Source organism: Podarcis raffonei, chromosome 10, assembly GCF_027172205.1.
Source record: "Podarcis raffonei isolate rPodRaf1 chromosome 10, rPodRaf1.pri, whole genome shotgun sequence".
Classification (NCBI taxonomy): domain Eukaryota; kingdom Metazoa; phylum Chordata; class Lepidosauria; order Squamata; family Lacertidae; genus Podarcis; species Podarcis raffonei.
Window position 1 is genome coordinate 72580747 of NC_070611.1, and position 27629 is coordinate 72608375.

A 27629-nucleotide genomic window follows, 5' to 3' on the forward strand; every position below is an offset into this window, starting at 1 on the left:
AGAAAAAAGAATAACAAACTTAAAATACCTAAACAGAAAAAAGAAACTCAATTAATTAATTAAAATCCATTTTCATAAACATTTTAGTTGACTTCCTCTAATCTCCTCCATCTGAATTTGAATGTAGCAGTTTCCAATATCATTATTTCATAAAACAATATTACAGTCATATTCCAATTTCTTTACCTTTCTTATAGTACATTTTCTTATTTATATATTTAAGTCTAATTTAGTCCTAGGCCTGATTGGTTACATATCTTTAATATTAGAATATTTGTACAAATAGTCTTTAAATTTCTTCCAGTCTTCTTGGTAGTCCTCTTCTTTCTGGTCGCGGACCTTTTGATGTATTTATAGGCCTAATAACCCAGCTCCTTCTCGTCGAGCAAGTGTTAATCTGCGCAGAATGCTGCTATAAATAGCGTGGGCACTGTACAGAGGACGCCACGTGTCCCTGGAGCGGCAGGTGGCGAGTCTATATCTGGCAATTTTGCCCGGGGCTCAAGCAATCCATGGGGACCAGGGATGGGGACAGCCTTGCAGGGCTGGCTCAAGGAGGGGCGGCAGGCAGGCAAGACGCTGGGACAGTTTGGGGTTCAGATGAGGCCAAGTGCTTATTCCCTGGGGGTTTTTTTTGAACTGAGCTTTGACCACTAGGCGCTGCTGCCTCTTCTTGCTGCAACCTCCGAGATCCCCGGTAGTTGTGAGAGCAAAGCACCGGAAAAGGATCTGGAGGTACGAGTGCACCTCGCGGCCTTGTAAAGGTAAAGGGACCTCTGACCGCTAAGTCCAGTTGTGGCCGACTCTGGGGTTGCGGATCCCATTTCACTTTATTGGCCGAGGGAGCCAGCGTACAGCTTCCAGGTCATGTGGCCAGCAGGACTAAGCCGCTTCTGGCGAACCAGAGCAGCGCACGGAAACGCCGTTTACCTTCCTGCCAGAGTGGTACCTATTTATCTACTTGCACTTTGATGTGCTTTCGAACTGCTAGGTTGGCAGGAGCAGGGACCGAGCAATGGGAGCTCATCCCGTCACGGGGATTCCAACCGCCGACCTTCAGATCAGCAAGTCCTAGGCTCAGTGCATGAGAGCAAAGCACTGGAAAAGGATCTGGAGGCAGGAGTGCACCTCGCCGCCTTGACACCGATGCAAATTGAGCAGATCTACACCAGATGGAGCTCGTCTCCCATGCAAAGGCAGAGGCCGTCCATCAAACCAACTCACAAATCTCCAGCACAGCTTTTGTCGGAAGGGCCCTCTTCTCTCTTCACGTCCTGCGCCGGGCTGCATTCTTTGAAATTTCAGTAAATCATAGGATTGTAGAGTTGGAAGGGACCCCAGAGGTCATCCAGTCCAACCCCCTGCAATACAGGGATCTTTTTTCCCCTCCAATTTTTTTTATTCCGTTTATAACACAACTAAACAACACAAACAGAAAAACAAACAATACAAACAAATCCTTGTCTTATCCTTATATTTTCTAAACATTGTTAGGTGGGCTTCCCCAAGTCCCCCCTATCTGATTTTCATTTTACCTCATCTTTAGCAGTTTACATATTTCATAATTTTTAACCATTTTAAAAAATCATGCTTACTTTTACCATAAAAATCTTCACCTTTTATCACTTACTTTAAAATTGTTGTTGTTGTTTAGTCGTTTAGTCGTGGCCGACTCTTCGTGACCCCATGGACCAGAGCACACCAGGCACTCCTGTCTTCCACTGCCTCCCGCAGTTTGGTCAAACTCATGCTGGTCTCTTAGAGAACACTGTCCCACCATCTCGTCCTCTGTCGTCCCCTTCTCCTTGTGCCCTCCATCTTTCCCAACATCAGGGTCTTTTCCAGGGAGTCTTCTTTTCTCATGAGGTGGCCAAAGTATTGGAGCCTCAGCTTCAGGATCTGTCCTTCCGGTGAGCATTCAGGGCTGATTTCCTTCAGAATGGAGAGGTTTGATCTTCTTGCAGTCCATGGGACTCTCAAGAGTCTCCTCCAGCAGCAGAATTCAAAAGCATCAATTCTTCGGCCATGAGCCTTCTTTATGGTCCAGCTCTCACTTCCATACATCACTACTGGGAAAACCAGAGCTTTAACTATACGGACCTTTGTTGGCAAGGTGATGTCTCTGCTTTTTAAGATGCTGTCTAGGTTGATCCATGAAGGGGTACTTTAAAATAGTAGTATTTTAAAATACATTATCTTCTACTTCTCACCCTACAGCCTATATCCACTTCCAAAGCTATTCTAAGATTTAAATATTAACATATTTTCTCAAATATTCTTTAAACTTCTTCCAATCTTCTTCCACCGTCTCTTCTCCCTGGTCTCGGAGCCTCCTAGTCAGTTCGGCAAAGTCCATATAGTCCATCATCATCATCTGCCTCAATGCAGAAATCTTAGCTAAAGCGTCCCTGGCAGGTTGGCTGTCCAAGCTCTGCTTAGAAAACCTACAAGGAAGGAGTCCCTACCATCTCCTGAACTAGTCTGTTCCACTGCGGAATGCCTCTCGCTGTCAGAAAGCTCTTCTTCTTGATGTTCAGTGGGAATCTCCTTTCTTGTAACTCGGAGCCATGGGTTTGGTTCCTCCTCTCTGTTGCAGGAGAAAAGAAGCTTGTTCCGTCCGCCATGTGACAACCTTTGAGATATCAGTTGAATGAAAATAACAGGAGGACAAGTACACACACCAAAAAGCAGCGCGGTATATCTGGAAGAGACTTGGGTCAAATAGGCAGAGGACGTTAGACCTTTAGGAAAGCCGAATTTCACATTGTACCACAAAGAGGGAGTCCTGTGTTTCTGTATTTGTACACATGTAAGATAAGCGACATTGAGTTGCTTAGGTGCACCATGGGTACAGCCTGGGAGTCACTTTGGACTCACAGCTGTCCGTGGAGGTGCAGGTTAATTCTGTGTCCAGGGCGGCTGTCTACTAGCTCCACCTGGTATGCAGGATGAGACCCTCCCTGCCCGCAGACTGCCTCACCAGAGTGGTGCATGCTCTGGTTATCTCCCGCTTGGACTACTGCAATGCGCTCTACGTGGGGCTCCCTTTGGAGGTGACCCGGAAACTGCAATTAATCCAGAATGCGGCAGCCAGACTGGTGACTGGGAGCAGCCGCCGGGACCACATAACACCGGTCTTGTAAGATCTTCATTGGCTCCCAGTATGTTTCCGAGCACGATTCAAAGTGTTGGTGCTGACCTTTAAAGCCCTAAACGGCCTCAATCCTGTATACCTGAAGGAGCGTCTCCACCCCCATTGTTCAGCCCGGACACTGAGATCCAGCGCCTAGGGCCTTCTGGCGGTTCCCTCATTGCGAGAAATAACCCTACAGGGAACCAGACAGAGGGTCTTCTCGGTAGTGGCACCCACCCTGTGGAACGCCCTCCCTTCAGATGTGAGGGAAATAAGTAGCTATCCTATCTTTAAAAGACATCTGAAGGCAGCCCTGTTCAGGGAAGTTTTTAATATTTAACGCTGTATTGTTTTTAATACTTGATTGGGAGGCGCCCAGAGTGGCTGGGGAAACTCAGCCAGATGGGCGGGGTATAAATAATAAATTATTATTTTTATTATTTTATTATTTTATTATGTACAGACTTGTATTTCTAAATGATGACCTCCTGACTTTTCCTTTTTTATAAAAACCCCGCCATCCGATTACCTCGATGATGTCCTAGTTTACTACCTGCAGGGAAGATTTTTGCGTGTGAGTCTTTACGTCAAGAAACATTCAGAACAGTGCTGCCACCTGCAGTCTGAAGTGGCATAGGTAAAAAGGTAAAGGTAAAGGACTCCTGGACAGACTTAGGCGACTATGGGGTTGCGGCGCTCATCTCGCTTTCAGGCCGAGGGAGCCAGCGTTTGTCCACAGACAGCTTTCCGGGTTCATCTGGCCAGCATGACCAAACCGCTTGTGGCACACGAAGGACCGTGACAGAAACCAGAGCGCACGGAAATGCCGTTTACCTTCCTGCCACAGCGGTACCTATTTATCAACTTGTGCTGGTGTGCTTTCGAACTGCTAGGTTGGCAGGAGCAGGGACCGAGCAATAGGAGCTAACCCCGTTGCGGGGATTCGAACCACCGACCTTCCTGGATCCCTTGCCTCAGGCATCACCTGAACCAAGTCTGGGGCCTTGAAGAGTCCCAGTCTGCACAGGTTCCCCTGCAACAAGCACCAGCTGGGCCGAGTCAGGGGCCTGAGCCTGCCCTGGCTCCAGATGTGGGGATTACCTCGTTGCCTCCAGCTGGGCCATCACTTACAGCTGCTCCACTGCCAGTTGGGTCAGGGGAGGCTGAGGCGGCCTCTGGGTCTAGTAACCCACCAACGTCTCCCGAGCTGCAGAGACTGAGGTCTGAGAGAAGGAGAGACCTGAGTACTCGCAGGAGGAGTGCTCGCCTTTGGGCGAGACAGGGAGGTGAGTCGCTGGGGGATCAGGACCGGCCGTTATCCCGACAAAGATAAAAGGCGGTCGGACCCCGCCCCAGGTTGCGGGAGCAACATTGCTGTATACTAGATCCTGCCTGAGATCCTGTACCTGTCCTTGCTTGGTATCCTGCCTTGCCCCTGTCGGACTGACTCCTAGAGGAACCTTTGGATTCTGGACCGGTCCTGGACCACGTTGCTCGGGTTAACCCCCAGGCCCAGAACACCACTCTGTGCAAAGAAGAAGAAGAGGAGTTTGGATTTGATATCCCGCTTTATCACTACGCGAAGGAGTCTTAAAGCGGCTCACATTCTCCTTTCCCTTCCTCCCCCACAACAAACACTCTGTGAGGTGAGTGGGGCTGAGAGACTTCAGAGAAGTGTGACTGGCCCAAGGTCACCCAGCAGCTGCCTGTGGAGGAGCAGGGAAGCGAACCCGGTTCACCAGATTACGAATCTACCGCTCTTAACCACTACACCACACTGGCTCTCAAGTGGAAAGGAGCTGCCCTCTGCTGGTCTTGGGGGCCAGCCGGGCAAATGCCCAGTCTTGCCACCCTCTGGGTACAGCCACCACCACCTCATTTTGCAAAACTTGTAGTATGGCTCTCTGGGAATCAGTGTCTTTGGAGAAGAAGTCTGGAGTGACTTCCCAGGAGGGCATCCTTCTGAGTAAATGAGGAAAGGTGATTTCAGACCTCTTGAAACCAGCCCGGATCAACTTTCTTCTTGGCAAGATGCTGTCTTGACTCTCCAAAGCCAATTTTCTCATGTCTTTGCAAAGTAGGGTTGGTGAGCCAGACCCAATAGTTTTGGAGCTGTAGATTTGTTAAAAATGCATTGCTTTTTTCCTTGCTTGATATTTATAGACCGGCTTTTAACAGAAGGGGGCTTGCAAGGTGGCTTGCCACAGTTTAAAAACACAGTTTTAAAATGACATTCCGGCAGCAGCAGAGATGCAGGCTGTTCTCTATGTTCTGTGCGGCTAGGATTTTTTCCCCTGCCCTCCGACCTTTGGCAAAAGCACCAGGTTTTCTTGCTTTATGCAAAAATCCTGGCATCTTCGGAGAAGTGCTGGGGAAAACCTGTGTCTTGAACATAGACAATGTGGAGCCAGATGGACAAAGGATTTAACTTGGCTGAAGGCCGCTTTAACAGCCATGCCTTCATGCTGTTGAAGAGAGCAAGAGAATAAGGCTCTGTTCCTGGGCTCTCAAATCCCTTGCTACAAAAACGCAAACTTTTGAGATCAAAACAGACATATTTCCCTGTAACCTAGGAATCACATGTAAACACTGATGCATAGTTGAATTGCTTGTTTTGCAGACTCATAATGCTTGCAGATTTGACAAGGATCGTAATATAGAGAGTTTAAGGTGTGGGGGAAAGCAACATGAATATACACCTGAAAAATGGAACAGCTTTTTTATTTTTTTGTAACCATTCTGTTCATTCAAGCGCAAAATGAAATAGTAAAGGTAAAGGGACCCCTGACCATTAGGTCCAGTCGTGGCCGACTCTGGTGTTGCGGCGCTCATCTCGCTTTACTGGCCGAGGGAGCCGGCGTACAGCTTCCGGGTTATGTGGCCAGCATGACTAAGCCGCTTCTGGAGAACCAGAGCAGTGCACGGAAACACCGTTTACCTTCCTGCCGGAGCAGTACCTATTTATCTACTTGCACTTGTGTGCTTTCGAACTGCTAGGTGGGCAGGAGCTGGGACTGAGCAACGGGAGCTCACCCCATCACCGGGATTTGAACCACCAACCTTCTGATTGGCAAGTCCTAGGCTCTGTGGTTTAACCCACAGCGCCACCCGCATCCCACAGCACCACCCATTCCGTTCATTCAAGCACAAAATGAAATAGTAGGATGTTCCAAAAAGCAGCCTCATTAAAAACTGCTGCTGCTATTATTATTATTAAAATCAAGAGCAGTGTCAGCTCCAGATCTTGGGGTTCCTTGTAAAAAAATGCCTGCAGTAGACCCCCTTCTTGCTCGCCCTTGCACCCTATTACAGCACTGCCTCCAGCAACTTGGACATTTTAGACTACAACTCCATGATGGGAATTGTTTGGTCTGGGTGTTCATCAATGTGTGGATGATACGCAGCTCTACCTCTTTCAAATCAGAATCAGGGAAGGCGGTGAAGGTCCTGTGTGAGTGTCTGGAGGCAGCTGGAGGATGGATGGCAGATAACAGATTGAGGTTGAATCCTGACAAGACAGAAGTACTGTTCTTGGGGGACAGGAGGCGGGCAGGTGTGGGGGACTCCCTGGTCCTGAATGGGGTGACTGTGCCCCTGAAGGACCAGGTGCGCAGCCTGGGAGACATTCTGGACTGACATCTGTCCATGGAGGCGCAGCTCAGTTCTGTGTCCAGGGCAGCTGTCTCCCAGCTCCATCTGGTACGCAGGATGAGACCCTCCCTGCCCGCAGACTGTCTCGCCAGAGTGGTGCATGCTCTGGTTATCTCTCACTTGGACTACTGCAATGCCCTCTACATGGGGCTGCCTTTGAAGGTAACCTGGAAACTGCAATTAATCCAGAATGCGGCAGCTAGACTGGTGACTGGGAGCGGCCGCTGAGACCATATAACACCGGTCTTGAAAGACCTACACTGGCTCCCAGTACGTTTCCGAGCACAATTCAAAGTGTTGGTGCTGACCTTGACAGCCCTAAACGACCTCAGCCCAGTATCCCTGAAGGAGCGTCTCCACCCCCATCGGACACCCCCCGGACACTGAGGTCCAACTCTGAGGGCCTTCTGGCAGTTCCCTCCCTGCGAGAAGCCAACTTACAGGGAACCAGGCAGAGGGCCTTCTCAGTGGTGGCGCCCGCCTTGTGGAACGCCCTCCCACCAGATGTCAAAGAGAAAAACAACTACCAGACTTTTAGAAGACACCTGAAGGCAGCCGTGTTTAGGGAAGCTTTTAATGTTTAATAGGTTATTGTATTTTAATATTCTGTTGGAAGCTGCCCAGAGTGGCTAGGGAAACTCAGCCAGATGGGCGGGGCATAAATAATAAATTATTATTAATACCCAAAACATCTGGAGGGCACCAGGTTGGCAAAGCCTGACTCAGAGCAATTTGGAAAATTCAGCCGGTGCCGAATTTGGCAGCCAGGTTGCTCACAGAAGCAAGATAGCTTGAGTGTATTACACCAATCTTGGCCCGACTGCTGCTTAGTTTCTGGGGCTGATTCAAAGTGCTGGTGTTGACCTACAAGGCCTCAAATGGCTTAGGACCACAACCCCTCAAGGACCGCCTCTCCCCATATGAACCGACCCGGACCCTGAGATCATCTTCGGAGGTACTTCTTTGTGTGCCCCCTCCATGAGAGGTCCAGAGGTTGGCAACAAGAGAACGGGGCCTTTTTAGTGGTGGCTCCCCATATGTGAGATGCTCTCCCCAGCGAGGCTCGCCTGGTGCCTTCATTACATCTCTTTAAGTGCCAAGCGAAAAACACTCCTCTTCTCGCAGGCCTTTGCAGGGGTCAGCAAACTTTTTCAGCAGGGGGCTGGTCCACTGTCCCTCAGACCTTGTGGGAGGCCGGACTATATTTTGGAAAAATAAATAAATGCACAAATTCCTATGCCCCACAAATAACTCAGAGATGCATTTTAAATAAAAGGACACATTCTACTCATGTAAAAACACGCTGATTCCCGGACTGTCTGCGGGCCAGATTGAGAAGGCGATTGGGGCAGATTTGGCCCCCGGGCCTTAGTTTGCCTACCCATGGACAACTTACTCCTTAACTTAAAGAAAACAAAAAAGATTATTGTGGACTTTAGGAAATGTAAACTGAATATTCAGCCACTTATTACTGAGGGGAAGTGTGTGGAACGGGTCTCGGTGTTTCGATTTCTGGGAATGGAGTTGAGAGATGACCTAACCTGGGGAGAAAACAGCAAAGACCTGATGAAGAGAGCACAGCAGAGGTTATATTTTCTGAGAATCCTCCAGAAAAACAATCTCTCAAAGGACCTGTTGATGGCATTTTACCATTGTACTGTGGAGAGTGTATTAACTTATGGTCTCTGTGTGTGGTTTGGGAGCTGCACGGTCAGGGAAAAAACAACGCTGTCCAGGGTTGTAAAGACTGCGGAGAGAATAATTGGGTGCCCTCTTCCCACCTTGGATCAAATCTACACTTCCAGGTGCCATAAGAAAGCTGCAGAGATAGCGCAGGATAGTGCGCACCCCGGAAATGATCTCTTTCAGCTTCTGCCTTCTGGAAGAAGGTCCAGGGTTATAAAGACTAGGACTAGCCGCCTGAGAAACAGTTTCTATCCAAATGCGATTTTGGCTTTAAACACAGTGTAAGGAGTCTCTATGGGAGTATATTGTGTTTAAAAATGGGGTATCACAATTTTTAGGGGGCTAACCAGGTTGGGATAGCTGGGATAGCAGGCTTGTTGGTTTCTGAATGTCTGGTGTAGATTTTTTCAATTTCGTTGTTCTGTATGGGACAATGACAATAAAGATTATCGTATTATTGTATCGTATCGTATGGACTACCGGTAATCAAACAATCTACGGCTTTTATGGTTTGTTGTTTCTGTTTGTTACTATGTTACGTCCATTTTGTGTTGTTGTACTGTAAACCACCCTGTGACCCTCGGATATGAAGGTGTGATAGGAATTTTATGGTCTTAGATATATATTAAATGTTCATAAGTGTACCAACCAAGCACGTACATAGATCAGCACAGGAAGACCAACCTGGAACCATTTTGATTCCTAAACTGAGTAAATGTTTTCTTTACAAGGTCAAAATGGAAAAGCCTCCCCATTGTCATTTCCTTCACAAATCCTGTCTTAAGGGCACATTTAAGATATGAATAGGGTGTGAGGCTGTGACCTGGCCCAGGAACTAAGTATTTATCATTACAAAAAACTGGCCAGGCTCCCCAGGCAATCCAATCAAGTAACCTGCCAGACAGGAGATAAACAACGACAGGAGTAAAACAACATTCAAATTTCTGTTGTAGACCACCTTTTCTGTGATGTAGGTGTGATGTATCTGAGGGGTGGTCTTAGGTTACACCCCTTCTGTGATGTATGTATGATGTTTCTGGGGGTGGTCTTGATCTACAGGGTGGCAATTTCAAAAGTCTTTATAAGACCTTGCACGCCATTGTTCTGGGTTCCTCCTCCCTCGTGCGTGTGGTGAGCGAGGACCCTGTTGCAACAGATCAATAAAGATCAGGCTTACTAGCTGCTTTGCTTCTCAATATTCTCTGGTTGGCCTCTGTTATCTTCTCCAACCAATAGGAAACCGACGTAAGGACTTTATATGGGCTCTTGGATACCCCATTAGGGAAAAGGGCAATTTTTGTTTACAACAAAGGGCAGTATAGAAATTCAATAAATAATAAAATAACAAACAGCAGGACCAATCCTGCCCGGCTTGCGCCATCACCCTCTGATCAGTAGCCATGTCAGGGCTCCGGCCTAGCCTGGGGGGTTCCGAGGTGCCGCCACTTTAAGGGCCCAAGGGGGCCCCCGAGCCGAGCGCAGGGGCCGGGTGTGGTGGTTCCGCAGGGCCCCCCAAACCGGCCCCGGCCATGGAACTGGGACACTCATCTTCTCTTGGCTGTGAGTCCCCCTGGGCCTGAGATCAAGGGGTCTGAAAGCCCACGCGGGGCGTTGCCATGGCAGCCAGGCCCCAGAGCGGCACAACTGCCAGGAGTGGCCCCCGCAGCCCCCTTGAGACAGGTCCGGGGCTGGTCCTGCTCCCACCCCAAAGTCTCCAGTCTCCCCCAGGTGTGGCCCTGGGTTTTGGGAGTCACATGACTTGCACCCGGGGCTGAGTGGAAACGCCCTCCCAACGCCCAACCCCAGCAAGGGTTGCCAACTCTTTCCCCTGCCTCTGCTCCTCTGCTTTTAGTAATAGCTTGATTTGCAGGGGTGCCTTCGCTCCCTCTTCACTGCCTGCCCCCCCTACTGTTTTTATGGGAGGATCAAGCTGATGTCTAAATAATAATAATAATAATAATAATAATAATAATTAATAACTACATATTTATTAATCGTCCACCTTTGCACCTAAAGGGCGGCTTAGCATCCCTATTTTCCTGATTTGATCCCCAAATGTCCTGCTTTTCCTTAGGACGTCCCTATTTTCATCAGAGAAATGTTGGAGGGGATGGAGTTATCCGACCCCCGAGCCATCTGAAGCCAGCCCTGTATAAGGAGGTTTTGTAATTTCTTATGTTTTATTATGTTTTTATATATGTTGGAATCTGCCCAGACCGGCTGGGGCAACCTAGTTAGATGGGTGGGGTATAAACAGTAAAATTATTATTATTATTATTATTGTTGTTGTTGTTGTTGTTGTTGTTGTTATTAAATATGACATCCTTATTTTTATCAGATAAATGTTGGAGGTTATGCATTTTTGATATGCAGAAATGAGTCTTTCAGATGACGATGATTTATGAAAGGCATTTTATGACATAAAAACAGAAAAGGTGCAATATAATGATTTAAAACACAACTCCCCCACAGACACACTGAAAAGGCCATTGATTGTTTTAATAGTCAAAGGCCTGGTTGAAGAGGAATGTTTTCACCTGGCGCATAAAGATGTAATGAATGCGCCCGCTTAGCTTCCCCAGGGAGAGCATTCCAGAGATGGGGAGCCACCGCAGAAAAGGCCCCGTTCTCGTGTTGCCACCCTCCAGACCTCTTGTGGAGGAGGCACACAAAGAAGGGCCTCAGAAGATGATCTCTGGGTCCGGGGCAGTGCAGATAGGAAGAGGCGAAGCTTGAGATGTTGGTAGTGATTTTTTAAATCTTTTTTTTTTTGTATATAATTTTTAAAATTAAATTTTCTGTTTTACAATGTACTCATTTTTACACCCTTAAGATATCAGTGACTTCCCTTCTTCTCTTTCCATGGTTCATTTTACATATCATAAATCCCTGCACATTTTACAAAAACTATACTATTCAGTATTCCTTTATTACATCCATCAAAACTGATTTACACTGTTGAATTTATCTTAATGCTGCCAGCGTTTTCAGCTGTACAAGTAGTGATATCTATCATCTATCTATCTATCTATCTATCTATCTATCTATCTATCTATCATCTATCTATCTATCATCTATCTATATCTATCTATCTATCATCTATCTATCATCTATCTATCTACAGCATCTATCATCTATCTATCTATCATCTATCTATCTATCTATCTATCTATCTATCTATCTACAGCATCTATCTATCTATTATCTATCATCTATCTATCTATCTATCTATCTATCTATCTATCTATCTCATCTATCTATCTATCTATCATCTATCTATCTATCTATCTATCTATCTATCTATCTATCTATATCTACAGTATCTATCTATCTATCATCTATCTATCTACAGCATCTATCTATCTATCTATCTATCTATCTATCTATCTATCTATCTATCTATCATCATCTATCTATCTATCATCTATCTATCTATCATCTATCTATCTATCTATCTATCTATCTATCTATCTATCATCTATCTATCTATCATCTATCTATCTCTATCATCTCTATGTTGGAAGCCAATCAAAGTGGCTGGGGCTACTCAGTCAGATGGACGGGGTATAATAATAATAATAATTGCACTTACTGCTCCCCTACCATCACCTGTCCATGGCAAGAGGCGTCTGAAAAAGGAAGTTATAAAGAGGAGGAGCAGGTTCAAAGTGCGCTCTGGTCAAATTCCTTAAAAATATCAGGGCCTGTAGCCCCCGTAATGGCAGTTTCAGAAGAGAATGTGGCCCCTGGGCTGCAAAGGACCAAACTCAGTGACTAATCGAAAGCCCCTGGCTTCTGCCCCCTTGCCTCCTTCTCCCCGCCCCGAATCCAGCTCAGATGTGCTCCCTGAAGGAAGAGTTTGACTCGCTGCAGGAGGTGAAAGATGTGGAGCTGGACCGCTTGGAGCGCGAGCTGCGGGAGGCCAACGAGGAGATCCACAGCCTGCGCTTGGACGCCGAGGAGGCGGCTGCCTTGCACGAGAACGAGGTGGCCGGGCTGCAGGAGGAGATCTGCCGCCTGAAAGCCGAGCTGGAGCGCGTGCAGAGGGTCCGGAACGAGTACGACATGGAGGTCACAGCCCTGCGGGCCGAGATCAACATGAAGCGGCCGGGCACCGGAGACAGCCAGCCTGCCCCAGAGATGTTGGTGGTGTCCCACTTTGATGACCGTCTCGCCTGCACCTCGGAAGAGGTGGCCAGGCTTCAAGGTATGGCCATGTCTCGGGTTACAGACGCTTCGGGTTGCGCAATTTCTTTTTTTAAATATATATATATATATATTTATTGGTTTTAACATGTAAATTATAAAACATACCACACTATTTATTACAAATACAATCTTACTGGACTTCCATCAGCACCTCTGATGATCTTCCGTCTTAACCACTTCTAACACATTTCTTTACTTTATATTGTCTTTACCTCCCTTAACATAACATCACCCCTTTTCCATTTTTACAATATTTCAAATTATACTCCTCACAGAACTTCTTGCAAACCTACAAACGTCGTCTGGTCATCACAAATACTTTTCATGTAGGTCGTAAATTTACGCCAGTCTTCGGTAAATTTCTGGTCTCGCTGGTTTCGGATCCTTCCTGTTAATTTGTCTAATTCTGCATAGTCCATTAACTTCATCCTCCATTCTTCAATCGTCGGGAGTTCTTCTTGTTTCCATTTTTGGGCCAATAATATTCTAGCTGCTGTCACTGCATATAAAACAAACTTACAGTCCTTTCTATTTATATCACTTCCAACAATACCCAGTAGAAATGCTTCTGGCTTCTTACTAAATGTATATTTCAACATTTTTTTCAACTCATTATATATCATCTCCCAGAAGCATTTCACCTTTTTACAATCCCACCACATGTGATAAAATGTTCCCTCTTTTTCTTTGCATTTCCAACATTTATTACTAGTTTTATACATTTTTGCTAATTTAACAGGGGTACTATACCATCTGTACATCATTTTCATCATGTTTTCTTTTAATCCATTACATGCAGTAAACTTTAAGCCTTCTTTCCATAATTTTACCCAATCACACAGTTGTATGTTATACCCAAAATCTTTGGCCCAGTGAATCATAACCGACTTAACTTCTTCATCTTTCAAATGCCATTCAAGCAGCAATTTATACGGGTTGCGCGATTTCGGGTTACTTCCGCGTTTCGGTGCTTGTGCAGGCGCAGAAGCGTTAAACGCACTTTGCGCATGCGCAGAAGCACAGAATCGCGACCTGCTTTAAAAGCAGCTGATCTCTTGTGTGGCCTGGTCCTCTTCAGTGGAGCTCAGAAATAGGTGCCCCGCTCTTCAGTAGGGCTGACCCCCAAGCGAATGTGCATAGGACCATGTTTGTGAGCAGGGCCAGATTGAGGTTCGATGAGGCCCTAAGCTACTGAAGGTATCGGGGCGCTTTCTATGTCCAGCTGTCCTTTGTCAACAAAAATGGTTGCTGTTTTTTGTGTGGAATATAATGGTATATGGTAATTTATGGACCCAATAGGTATTTCAAGCCATTTGCGTGTGTTGCAATGCAATCAGCCCATGCAGAATGTAGGCACCCTATATAAAGGTAAAGCTAAAGGGACCCCTGACCATTAGGTCCAGTCGTGGCCGACTCTGGGGTTGCGGCGCTCATCTCGCTTTACTGGCCGAGGGAGCCAGCGTACAGCTTCCGGGTCATGTGGCCAGCATGACTAAGCCGCTTCTGGCAAACCAGAGCAGCGCACGGAAACGCCGTTTACCTTCTTGCCGGACTGATACCTATTTATCTACTTGCACTTTGACGTGCTTTCGAACTGGTAGGTTGGCAGGAGCAGGGACCAAGCAACGGGAGCTCACTCCATCACGGGGATTTGAACCGTCGACCTTCCGATCGGCAAGTCCTAGGCTCTGTGGTTTAACCCACAGCGCCACCCCTGTCCTGTGAAAGGAGCAAACCAGTGATATTTGAGGGAGCAGGCTAGCAGGCGGGACCCATGACATACATCATAGGAGCCTACACAACGCAAAACACTCTTGCTGTATGTAGGTTTTATTTTATTTGTCTTTTATCTTATATTTTGGAAATGTACATCCAGTTTTTTCCCTTTATTTTTTTGGGGCCCTCACGAGAGAGGGGCCCTAAGCTATAGCTTGTTTAGCTTATACGTAAATCTGGCACTGGTTGTGAGCATATTGGCCTGTTGACTGGGGCTGTAAGCAATTGTTGGAGGTTTCCAGAGGGGCATTTATTGTGTGACTGGAGCTCATCATACTTTCATAATTTTTGCAGTGTTCAGCTGACATTATTGACACCAAAACCCCAGCCTGCATTTCCTTCCTGTTTAATTTGTTTTTGTTTGTTTCCTACCTGGGGAGAACCAGTAAGTAAAAAAACTGAGCAAATGACTTATTTCCAAATGAAACACCCTTAGGGCTCATCCACACTTTCACCACGTGCTTTGCCTGTTGGCTGTGCCTTGCAAAAATTCAGCCTCACTCCGGCGGGAAGGTAAACGGTGTTTCCGTGCGCTGCTCTGGTTCACCAGAAGCGGCTTAGTCCTGCTGGCCACATGACCCGGAAGCTGTACGCCGGCTCCCTCAGCCAATAAAGCTGAGGGAGCCGGGTCCCTTTATCTTTACCTAACTTTTGCACAAGTTCTGTTTTACGCACTTGGCAGAAAACTTTTTAAAAATAAGAAGGGAGTGGAAGGAGGGCGGGCATGCAGGGAAAAAAAAGACTTTGGCAATCTTACCCACCAAACTTTGAATGAGATGGAATAATCCTCCTGACGTGAGCTGCTCGGCTGCAGCACATGATGTTTCATCCCGGTGTTTTGCAGAGGATCTCCGGACGCTGAGAATTCAGTACCAGGAACTGACTAACGAGTACCAAATCCTGCAGGAGAGCAACAAGATCATGGTCAACCAGCTGGAGAGACTGGAGGCCCTGAAATACAGGTGAGTCTCCATGTCCCGGGATTGCCCATGGCGGCCAATGGCTTGTGGCAGGACCCCGAGGGGCCGGAACATTTTATTCGATTGCGTTTGTATTCCACCTTTCCTGCAAGGAGCTCAAGGCGGCCTGCCTTGTTCTCCTCCTTCCCATCTTGATCCTCACAACAACCTTGTGAGGTAGGTTCAGCTGAGAGACTGTGACCGGTCCGAGGCCACCCAGTCAGCTTCATGACCAAGCGGGGATTTGAACCCTCGTCTCCCGTGTCCTAACCCGGCACGCTGTCTACTAAACCACGCTGACTCTCCACAAATAATCAGCTTTAGAGCAAGGATTTTTTGCCGGGAGCAAAGTGGGAGTGGGAAAGAGTTAAAGTCCCTCCTCAGCCCTGCTGCGCTTTTAATCAATAACCTTGCTGCCGTAGTTGCATACATACCGTATTTTCCGCTCTATAGGATGCACTTTTCCCCCTCCAAAAATTAAGGGGAAATGTGTGTGCGTCCTATGGAGCGAATGAGGCTCCTTGGCTTCAGCGAAAGCAACGCGAAGCCTCCGAAGCGCCCTCCGCGCTCCGGAGGCTTCCCGTTGCTTTCGCTGAAGCCTGGAGAGTGAGAGGTCTTGGTGCGCACCGACCCCTCTTGCTCTCCATGCTTCAGGGATAGCCGCCTGAAGCCTTCGGAGTGCAGCACGAGTTCCCACTGTGCTCCGCAAGACTCTCCTGGCTTCAGCAAAAGGAACCCGAAGCCTGCAGAGCGCAGCGGGAACTCGCGCTGCGCTCCAAAGACTTCAAGGATAGCCACGCGCAGCCCCTCCGGCAGGGAGAGGCTGCAAATGGCTATGGCTTCTTTACCCCTGCGCAGCCTCTCCCGGCTGGAGAGGTTGCGCACGGCTAAAGAGGAAGCCAAGACAGCCAGCGGGATGGATCCTGCTCACTGTCTTGGCTTCTTTGCTCTTTGGGGCTGGGGGGGGTGACTCCCCCTGGCAGCCCCAGCAGCTCTGGGAGAAGCTGAATAAGATTTTTTTTCTTGATTTCCCCCTCTAAAAACTAGGTGCGCCCTATGGTCCCGTGCGCCTTATGGAGCGAAAAATACGGTAAATATTGGTCTGACCGTTATTTTTACTTCCTCGGACATGATACCTAGGAGAAAGGATTCTGTTTTTTTTTTTCCAAATGAGAATCTAAACATCTTTTTCAGTTCATTATAGATATTTTCCCAGAATCCCAGTATCTCTTTGCACTCCGACCACATATATAGAATTCTGTTCTCATTCTGAAGCAAAGTTCTTAACCCGAGGTACTATTTCTGGGTTAGCGGAGTCTGTAACCTGAAGCGTATGTAACCCGAGGTACCACTGTATCTCCCTCTCAGTCCTTTCCCTCCGAACAGAGCAAGGAGCAAGTCAGACGACTCTCCCTCCCTCGACTCGGACTCCGAGGGGAGCACGGACCACCCTCCGTCCATCAACTGGCGGGCCACGCCCCACGCCAGCGGCAGCGTCTCCTTCAAGTCCGTGGAGATGGCAGGCACGGCCAGCGAGGGAGACGAGGAGGAGAAACTGTCGAAACCGGAGAGCGAGGCTGACCTGCGCTACCAGGTGAGGAGGGAGGAGAGCGAGGCGGATCCGGACCAGGTGCAGGCATGGGGAGAGGTTTTTAAATGGTGTATAATGTATAATTTATTAAAGAAGAAAAAGAGCTCTTTTACATTCTTAAGGCAGCCAGAAAAAGCTGCCTCCTCCAATCAGGGGTTTTCCAGATATTTCAGATATTTCCAGCTGGTCTTGCCACCTGGGGCTGATGGGATCTGCAGCCTAATAATAATAATAATAATAATAATAATAACAATAATAATAACAATTTATTATTTATACCCCACCCATCTGGCTGAGTTTCTCCAGCCACTCTGGGCGGCTCCCATTCAAGTATTAAAAACAGAACAGCATTAAATATTAAAAACTTCCTTAAACAGGGCTGCCTTCAGATGTCTTTTAAAGATAGGATAGCTGCTTATTTCCTTCACATCTGAAGGGAGGGTGTTCCACAGGGCAGTCTGGTAAAAGTCTGGTAGTTGTTTTTCTCTTTGACATCTGATGGGAGGGTGTTCCACAGGGCGGGCGCCACCACTGAGAAGGCCCTCTGCCTGGTTCCCTGTATCATGGCTTCTCGCAGTGAGGGAAACGCCAAAAGGTCCTCGGCACTGGATCTCAGTGTCCGGGCAGAACAATGGGGGTGGAGACACTGCGTCAGGTATACTGGACCGAGGCCGTTTAGGGCTTTCAAGGTCAGCACCAACACTTTGAATTGTGCTCGGAAACGTACTGGGAGCCAATGCAGATCTCTCAGGACCGGTGTTATATGGTCTCGGCGGCCGCTCCCAGTCACCAGTTTAGCTGCCGCATTTTGGATTAATTGCAGTTTCTGGGTCACCTTCAAAGGTAGCCCCACGCAGAGTGCATTGCAGTAGTCCAAGCGGGAGATAACTAGAGCATGCACTACTCTGGCAAGACAGTCCGCAGGCAGGTAGGGTCCCATCCTGCGTATCAGATGGAGCTGGTAGACAGCCGCCCTGGACTCAGAACTGACCTGCGCCTCCATGGACAGCTATGAGTCCAAAATGACTCCCAGGCTGCGCACCTGCTCCTTCAGGGGCACAGTTACCCCATTCAGCACCAGGGAATCCCCCACACCCACCCGCCCCCTGTCCCCCCAAAACAGTACTTCTGTCTTGTCAGAATTCAACCTCAATCTGTTAGCCGCCATCCATCCTCCAAGTGCCTCCAGACACCCACACAGGACCTTCACTGGTTCCAATTTAAAAGAGAGGAAGAGCTGGGTATCATTCACATAATGGAGAACACCAGCCCAAACCCCCTGATGATCTCTCCCAGCGACTTCGTATAGATATTAAAAAGCATGGGGGAGAGGACGGAACCCTGAGGCACCCCACAAGTGAGAGCCCAGGGGTCTGAACACTCATCCCCCAACACCACTTTCTGGACACTTTCAGGAAGGCTCCCCTAGGTCAGAGAAGGCCGGTAACCCTCCCTGCAGGTCAGAAACAAGAAGGCACAGAGTTTTTGGATGGAGGGCACAGCTTGACCCTCTTGCCCTCTGTGCCCCTCTTCTTGCCCTGGCAGAGCGACCAAGCCCCACGCAGCCAGCGCAGGACGGAAGACAAGGACCATCTCGACCTCCCGGAGTGGGCAAGGAGAGCGGCAGAGCGGAAGGCGGGAGAGGCGGCAAGAGCAGGGAGGGAAGACGGAAGTGAGGTAGGCATGATGTAGAGGAACAGGTGCTGATCAGGAGTTTGGTGGGAAATCCACGTGCTTCAGCTCTGCGTTAGCAGTACAGCGGCCTTCCTTACAGGGTGGCTGTAAAGGGTCCAGTAATATATTCATGCAAACTGCAGGAGTCTGGGCTTGGTTGTTGTTGTTGTTTAGTCGTTTAGTCGTGTCCGACTCTTCGTGACCCCCTGGACCAGAGCACGCCAGGCACTCCTGTCTTCCACTCCCTCCCGCAGCTTGCTCAAACTCATGCTGGTAGCTTCAAGAATACTGTCCCACCATCTTGTCCTCTTTCATCCCCTTCTCCTTGTGCCCTCCATCTTTCCCAACATCAGGGTCTTTTCCAGGGAGTCTTCTCTTCTCATGAGGTGGCCAAAGTACTGGAGCCTCAGCTTCAGGATATGTCCTTCCAGTGAGCACTCAGGGCTGGTTTCCTTCAGAATGGAGAGGTTTGATCTTCCTGCAGTCCATGGGACTCTCAAGAGTCTCCTCCAGCACCAGAATTCAAAAGCATCCATTCTTCGGCGATCAGCCTTCTTTGTGGTCCAGCTCTCACTTCCATACATCGCTACTGGGAAAACCATAGCTTGAACTATATGGACCTTTGTTGGCAAGGTGATGTCTCTGCCTTTTAAGGTGCTGTCTAGGTTTCTCATTGCTTTTCTACCAAGAAGCAAGCGTCTTTTAATTTCGTGACTACTTGGGCTTGGTAGCCAAGTATTAAGTTTTCACCCGCCAGCTTCCAAGTCCAGTCGCAGACTGGTGTCACAATATTGTATACATTTATTAATATGGATCTTCTTTGGAGAAGCACAGGCTGCTCTTAGGGTGACCTGCAAACCGGATCGCTTGCAGGGAGATTAGACCACGGTTGGCTATTTAATGGGCACTCGTTCTGGGGAAGCTAGATGATGTGATGTCAAAGCAAGGGCCAGTCCACACTGTCCAGTGTGCTCTCCCATCAGTTTCCTTACCGCCATCAGTCTCCTTTCTTGTAACTTGGAAGCCACGGATTCGAGTCCTACCCTCCGGAGCAGGAGAAAACAAGCTTGTTCCCTCTTCCATGAGATATTTGAAGATGGCTCTCATATCTCCTCTCAGTCTCCTCTTTTCCAGGCTAAACATACCCAGTTCCTTCAACCGTTCCTCATCAGGCTTAGTTTCCAGGCCCTTGATCATCTTGGTCACCCTCCTCCTCACACATTCCAGCTTGTCAACATCCTTCTTAAATTGTGGTGCCCAGAACTGGACACAGGATTCCAGGTGTGGTCTGACCAAGGCAGAATAGAGCGGGACTATGACTTCCCTTGATCTGCACACGATACTTTTGTTGACGCAGCCTAGAATAGTGTTACCGTATTTTTCGCACTATAGGACGCACCGGTCCATAGGAGGCACCTAGATTTTTTGGGGGGGGAAATAAAGGGGGGAAATTTTATTTCCCCCCCCCCCCAGGCGTGGGGCTGGGGCGGAGGAAGCCCGAGCTTCCCCCTCCCCCAGAACGGGACCCAGAGCCATGCCGAAGCTGTGCGCAGCTTTGGTATCGCTCTGGGAGCTTGCGGGGCTGGGGGAGGAGGAAGCCCTCCGCCAGCCTCCAAACCATGTCGGGAGACAGCGGGATGGCGCGCTGCGCCTCTCCCGCTGTCCCCCGAATTTGCGGGGCTGGCGACGGGGAGGAGCAGGCTTCTCCCCCCCGCCAGCCTTCTAACCGAGTCGGGGGACAGTGGGAAAGGCGCGCTGCGCCTCTCCTGCTGTCCCCCGAGCTTGTGGGGCTGGCAGTGGGGCTCTCCTGAAGCCTGGAGAGCGAGAGGGGTCGGTGCGCACCGACCCCTCTCGCTCTCCAGGCTTCAGCGAAAGCCTGCATTCGCACCATAGGACGCACACACATTTCTCCTTCATTTTTGGAGGGGAAAAAGTGCTTCCTATAGTGCGAAAAATACGGTAGCTTTTTTTTTGCTGCTGCATCGCACAAGACCCCCTCCCTCCCCACTATGGTAACTGCATTACCTGAATCTGAGGGGTTGCATCTGCAGACCTGGGTCCCATATGGGGAATTGCCCCACCAACGTCAGTCCGGCCCCCACCTGCCTGCCTTATTTTTGACCACCAATCCAGGGGGTAGCCCTGCCTGTCAGATTTCCCCTCCTTCTTCACTCCAGGGCTTCTGCCTGCTGAACTTAGCAAAGGGGAAGAGGATGGGGATGAAACTAGAATCAATTGGCAGTGCTGTTGCGTTCCAAAGGCAAAGGAAGGATTGGACTCTGATTACTAAAATACACATGAGGCTTGGCCAGCAAGACTCTGGGAGGAAGTGCCAATAATAATCTGTCGCATCCTGGCCAAGGTCCCTTTTATTAACAAAAGAACTTTTAACAAGCACTTGTAAGACCCAATCAGATTTCCCCTGAGCATTTCGAAAAAGCCACATGGGGCAAAGTTAGATCAGAGAAATCCTTTCAACTACAAAGAACTAATTTGAGCATGCGTACATGTTCAGGCTAAATAAAACAGGAATCAAGGAGGAATGCATTTAGCAAACCCTGGAGGTCATAAACAGGCAGTAAACAGGAAAGGAAGGACAGGCAAGGAAAGATAGTATTTAGCATCTCCTTGTGAATTCTCTTCCTGGCCCTTAAGATCTACCTAAAGATTAACAAAATCTACATCAAAGCTACCTCCTTATCTTATGTACTGAGGATGCCTGGTGAAGCAACTGGTCTGTGTTTTAGAATGCTTATACGTGCCTGTCAGGCAGAGAAAATGGGCAGTAGAGAAAATGGGGCAGAGAAGCAGAGGCTTGTGGGATTTGATCAGAAATTATTGTCAGTGATTCAATCCCACTCAAGCGATGCTTTCATTGCTGACACAATGGCTTGCTCCATTTTTCATAATTTCATAGCAATCCCACCTGACCATCACATCGTGCCCAGGCAGTGGCTCTGGCGCCACCTGCTGTGGGCCTCCGTGCCTCTGCCCTACCCAGTCCCACCAGCTGCTCCTGGATCCCACTAAGACCCCGTGCGTCGGAAAGGTACGCGAAGGGATGCCCGGCTTGTCCGTTGACCCTCTGCTCTTCCTTCTTCTCTGGCAGCACGACCAAACCCAGGACATCCTGCGAGAGATGGAGAGTAAGTGTTGGCTCAGCCAGAACGAACGGGAGCAGCTGCACGAGGAATTGCGGATGTGCAAGGAAGAGATTGAGAGACTTAACGGCACCATCCCCACCGGAGGGCGGGTAAACACTCAGAGGCGTTTGGGCGTGTGTGTGTGTGTGTGTGTGTGTGTGTGTGTGTTGCAGTTTGCTCTGCTCGGTCCAGTGGGGAGCTGGGGGCTGGAACAACCCTTTCCCTGAGGTAGGGGTGATTGATTGATTGATTGATTGACTGATTGCATTTCTATGCCGTTTCCGTTCAAACGAATCCCAAAGCGGCTTACAAGCAACAAACAGCAATAGCATGAACACCACAAGTACAGCATGAATCAGATAATCACGGGGAATCTGGTTCAAGTTTGAATTTGGGTACAAAACCTTTCTGAAACGCAGCTGTCCTCTCCAGACAGGCTTTTAACAACCAGCCGCCTCAGTGTCTCCACAGGGACATATTAATCATTTTATTTGTTTATTTCATAAATAAATTTATGCACAATTTGATTGAGGGTGGGGGTGGGGAGAGACATACCTCAACGCGGTTTACAAAGAGAAGGGGGAAATAAAATTAGCTTTAACAGCAATACTTTGAAATGTTCAAAAGGTAAAACCAGCAAGAAACTGAAAGCAGGTTAAAACACACATCCGCGTTCTGCATGTCTGGGTAAAGGTAAAGGGACCCCTGACCATTAGGTCCAGTCGTGGCCGACTCTGGGATTGCGGCGCTCATCTTGCTTTACTGGCCGAGGGAGCCGGCGTACAGCTTCGGGGTCATGTGGCCAGCATGACGAAGCCGCTTCTGGAGAACCAGAGCTGCGCACGGAAACGCCCTTTACCTTCCCGCCGGAGAGGTGCCTATTTATCTACTTGCACTTTGACGTGCTTTGACTGCTAGGTTGGCAGGAGCAGGGACTGAGGGAACGGGAGCTCACCCCGTCGCGGGGATTCGAACCACCAACCTTCTGATCGGCAAGTCCTAGGCTCTGTGGTTTAACCCACAGCGCCACCCACGTCTGGGTAGGCTTGACCAAACAGAAATGTTTTTAGCAGGCGCTGAAAAATATACAGGGAAGGCACCTGTATGTCATTGGGCAGGGAGTTCGAAAGTGTAGGTGGCGTCGCAGAGAAAGATTGATTTCTTACAAATGCGGAACAGGTATCACACAGCACTTATAGCAGCGCCAGATATCACGTGGGGATCAGTTGTCGGGGCACTTTTGGGGGTGCTGTGCCCAAAGAAGCCAGTGTGGTGTAGTGGTTAAGAGCGGTGGACTCGTAATCTGGTGAACCAGGTTCGCTTCCCTGCTCCTCCACATGCAGCTGCTGGGTGACCTTGGGCCAGTCACACTTCTCTGAAGTCTCCCAGCCTCACTCACCTCACAGAGTGTTTGTTGTGGGGGAGGAAGGGAAAGGAGAATGTTAGCTGCTTTGAGACTCCTTAGGGTAGTGATAAAGTGGGATATCAAATCCAAACTCCACTCCACAAATGCCAAACGACAGGGTTCGAGAGACACAGCAATTCCTGCATAACGTCTCGTGTGGTTGCTTTTTTAAAACACACTCACACATTGACTGACTCCTATTCTAGCACAATCGCAATCCCTTTCCTGGTGGGTGGTAGGAATTCTGCGTAGCCAGCTCCTTCCCAGACACCCAAATTCTTTGGTGCAGAGTCATAGCACGCAGGCGGCTCTGAAGCAGGATCCGGGCCCGAAATTTCAGACCCCCTTCCCACACGGGCAGCCAAAACACCCTGTGGCCTAACTTCTTTCTTTCTTTCTTTCTTTCTTTCTTTCTCTCTCCTCTCTCTCTTTCTCTGGTCCCCTGCCTTGGCTCATCTCCCCTCCGTGGTGTTTCTGGCGTCCCCTCCGCCCTCCATCCCACGCTCTCCCTCCCCACACCGCCCCCCGGAACCCCACAGCCCCCCCACGTACCCGACCCTCCTGCCGTCATCTCCCTCCCTCTCATAGGACTGGTTATCATAGTAGCCCTGCTTTGGTGCTGGCGGGCTGAGATGTCTTCCTAAAGCCCCGAATCAGGTACTGGTATCATCCGCTTGGTCTGCTAGGCTGCGCTTGGCTTGCGTCTCCTGCATGAAGCAAGGACACACATTCCCCGTCCCCAACATTTGGTTGCTTTGTTGTCGTTCTCCCCCGCTTGCAGTCACACCCATGCGCCTGCACTGCACCCCTCCCTCTCGCCTCCTTCCCCAACCCATCGCCTGCCGCACAGCCTGTTCCCTCTTCACAACAAATCATTTCCCCATGCTTGCATTTCCTCCTCCGGTGAGGCAGAGCAGGAACAAGCAAATTCCTTTTTTTTAATAAAAGACTTTGGGTTAGGAACGCCTTTCCAGAGGTTTCCTGCTGGGGCTGATGGGAGCTCTAGGCAGTGCCGGATTTACGTACAGTGGTACCTCGGGTTAAGTACTTAATTTGTTCCGGAGGTCCATTCTTAACCTGAAACTGTTCTTAACCTGAAGCACCACTTTAGCTAATGGGGCCTCCTGCTGCCGCTGCGTCACTGCTGTGCAATTTCTGTTCACATCCTGAAGCAAAGTTCTTAACCCGAGGTGCTATTTCTGGGTTAGCGGAGTCTGTAACCTGAAGCGTATGTAACCCAAGGTACCACTGTATAAGCTAAACAAGCTATAGCTTAGGGCCCCACTCTCTTGGGCCCCCCAAAAAAATTAAAGGAAAAAAACCTGGATGTACATTTCCAAAATATTAAAAAGGTAAAGGTGAAGCACCCCAGACAGTTAATCCAGCCATGAATGACTCTGGGGTTGCGGTGCTCATCTCGCTTTATTGGCTGAGGGAGCCGGCGTACAGCTTTTTGTGGTTTTATATCTTGAACTGCCCTGAAACCCCAGGTATAGGGCAGTATATAAATTCAATTAACAACAACAGCAGCAGCAGCAGCAACAACAACACCACCACTTTATTTATTTACATGCTGTCCATCTGACTGGGTTTCCCCAGCCACTCTGGGCGGCTCCCAGCAGTCAAAACCATTCCTCTTCAACCAGGCCTCTCTCTGGCTTTTGACAGAATCATAGAGTTGGGAGGGACCAACGAGGGTCATCTAGTTCAACCCCCTGCAGTGCAGGAATCTTTTACCCAGTGCAGGTCTCGAACCCACAGCCCTGGCATAGCTACTGACTGAGCTATACCGGCTTGTAACTACCGGTGGCTTTCCAGAATAAGGGAGGGTGTTTTAACGTATTTCTCTCCCACCCGGTTTTAATGCATGTCTTTTTTCCTTTTCCTTTTTCCTTTTGTAAGTCGCTTTGAGTTGCCCTGGCAAAATAAATAAAAAAAATAGGGCGACTAATACATTTAATAAATAAATAAATAACTGACCTACCAGCTCAGAAATAAATAGATAGATAGATAGATAAATAAATAAAGACTAAGCTGCCACCTCAGAAATAAATAAATAGATAGATAGATAGATAGATAGATAGATAGATAGATAGATAAATAAATAAATGACTGAGCTACCGGCTCAGAAATAAATACATATATAAAGGGTAAAGGGACCCCTGACCATTAGGTCCAGTCATGGCCGACTCTGGGGTTGCAGCGCTCATCTCGCTTTACTGGCCGAGGGAGCCGGCGTACAGCTTCCGGGTCATGTGGCCAGCATGGCGAACCAGCATGGCGAACCAGAGCAGCGCACGGAAACGCCGTTTACCTCCTGCCGGAACGGTACCTATTTATCTACTTGCACTTTGACGTGCTTTCGAACTGCTAGGTTGGCAGGAGCAGGGACCGAGCAACGGGAGCTCACCCCGTCGCGGGGATTCGAACCGCTGACCTTCTGATCGGCAAGTCCTAGGCTCTGTGGTTTAACCCACAGCGCCACCTGCGTCCCTAAATAAATAGATAGATAGATAGATAGATAGATAAATAGATAGATAGATAAATGGCTGAGCTACCAGCTCAGAAATAGATAGATAGATAGATGATAGATAGATAGATAAATAGATAAATGACTGAGCTACCGCCTTCCTAGGAATCACCTTCATAAGAATGTAAAAGGCTACAGGATCAATCCAATGGGCCTTTAGTCTAGCACCCTGTTCTCACGGCAGCCGACCAGATGTCTGGTGGCGACCCAGCAAGCGGGATTCGAACACGAGCCCCCCGCCCCCCGCGTGCCGAAAGCGCGGGTTGCAATGCACGCCTGCGGATGTCCGTGTGGTTCAATTAACCCTAGTGCATGGAGCGGGGTTGGAGCCAGGCGGGTGGGTTTTAAGGCTCCCTCGCTGACCCCCCCTTTCTCCTTCTCCTCCTCCCCTGCAGGTCCCAGCCGGAGGGATGAAGCCCCTCGCTCTCTTCGCCGTCCTTGCCGGGGGCCTCCTCCTCTACCCCTGCGTAAAGAGATACACCAGCAGCTGGACGCCGCCCTAAGGAGCCTGCACACCTGGACACCCGCCCCTCAAAGAGGGGGCCCCTTGCGCCACGTACCCCTCCCCACCCCAACTCTGTGAGGACTGAGCACCTGTCCCCCCCGCCCCCCATTAACCCAACCGCTGCTCGGAAGGCCGGTCTCGCCATCAGCCACGCCAAGCGAACCTTCACCCATCATCAGTTATCCATTCCCCTCCCTTCCCTGCTTCTGCTGAGGATGAGCCAAGGTGGGTTTTTTTGGGGGGGAGGGTCTTGCAACTGGGCTTCCAGCTTCCCACCTGCCCTGCCCCCTCCCCTGCCGCCAGGGACCTCTGGGGTGCAGTCCTCGGTCTCCCCATCAGTGGTCCCAACCTCGAGGAGCCCAGGCGTTGGCTGGGAGGGAAGAGAGATGGCGGCTGTGAGTCCGTCTCACCTGCTCGTGGCCCCCCCTGGAAAAAGCAGGACCTGGGGACCCTATGGTACCTCTCCCCTCTTTTACCCCCCTCCCCGGCTCTTCTGCCCTGAGGGAGCAACCGAGAGCAATACCTGCCCTCTGGGTGGCTGACCTCTGCAATAACTGGAAGGGACCTGATGCGCTTTCCCAGCAGGAAAAGTTGCCAGCCAGGGTTGGGATGGAGAGATGTGGGGAGCTGGGGGGGGCATTTTCCTCTAGGCAATATTTAAAATCTGTTTCAACACACTGTGAACGGGAAGCAACTTCTGGAGGGGCCCGGAGCACAACGGATCGACCTGTGAATTTCTTTCGTCCTCCACTCCATCAGTGATAACCTTTCTCGCTTATCCCCAACCCGGGCCGGATCCTGAATCTATGCATTCCACCCCTAGCTCCATCCCCCTCCTCTTTCTCCATTGTGGTCTCATCCCACAGCTGCGCACCATTTCCTCCTGGCCCTAGGAACGCTCACAGAGTTTGTGTGTGTATGTATGTGTGTGTCCCTCTTTGCACCTTCGACGCAGGTATGATGGTTCGGGGACCACCAGGATGCAGAAAGGTCCCTTAAGGCCTGTTTGGGTCCCCCAGGACTGTCCTCGTCCAACAGCGCTTCCAGCAATCAAGGCCCCATCCAGGTAGCAACAGGTGGGGGAGCCACGGCATGTGGACTGTAGCGCAGCCCTCCGGGATTTGAGGCACCAAATCCTTGCCCTGCATGTTTCGTGGGCACCCGTCCTCCGTCACCTCACGGTCCGTTGCCCCCTCCTCACCTCTTCCGCGTCTCGTTCGTCGAGCTCTGCTCCCGACTTCTGTCCGAGAAGGGGGCCACCCCCGAAAAGCCGCTGGAGACCGTCTGCAGATCTTTCTCTTTCGTCTTTGTTCTATGTTGTAACTCAGTAACAAAAGGAAATGGGAAAACAAAGACCTTTCTAAATA

At 49.3% G+C, this 27629-nt stretch overlaps 1 protein-coding gene across 5 annotated transcripts in view; it reads left to right on the forward strand.

Moving 5' to 3' along the window:
• Positions 1–27629, forward strand: part of CCDC136 (coiled-coil domain containing 136) — a 41884-nt gene extending 14255 nt beyond the window's left edge. For 3 of the 5 annotated variants that reach the window (XM_053407060.1, XM_053407056.1, XM_053407054.1), the window contains exons 4-9: positions 12303–12677; positions 15300–15417; positions 16783–17008; positions 18551–18682; positions 21789–21932; positions 26153–27629. In XM_053407060.1, the coding sequence (XP_053263035.1) occupies positions 12303–12677; positions 15300–15417; positions 16783–17008; positions 18551–18682; positions 21789–21932; positions 26153–26260 (1103 nt within the window). In that variant the 3' untranslated portion in view covers positions 26261–27629. Of the gene's footprint in view, positions 1–12302; positions 12678–15299; positions 15418–16782; positions 17009–18550; positions 18683–21788; positions 21933–23766; positions 23885–26152 lie in introns of all 5 variants that reach the window. The other 2 variants (XM_053407055.1, XM_053407057.1) reach the window with 2 other exon arrangements.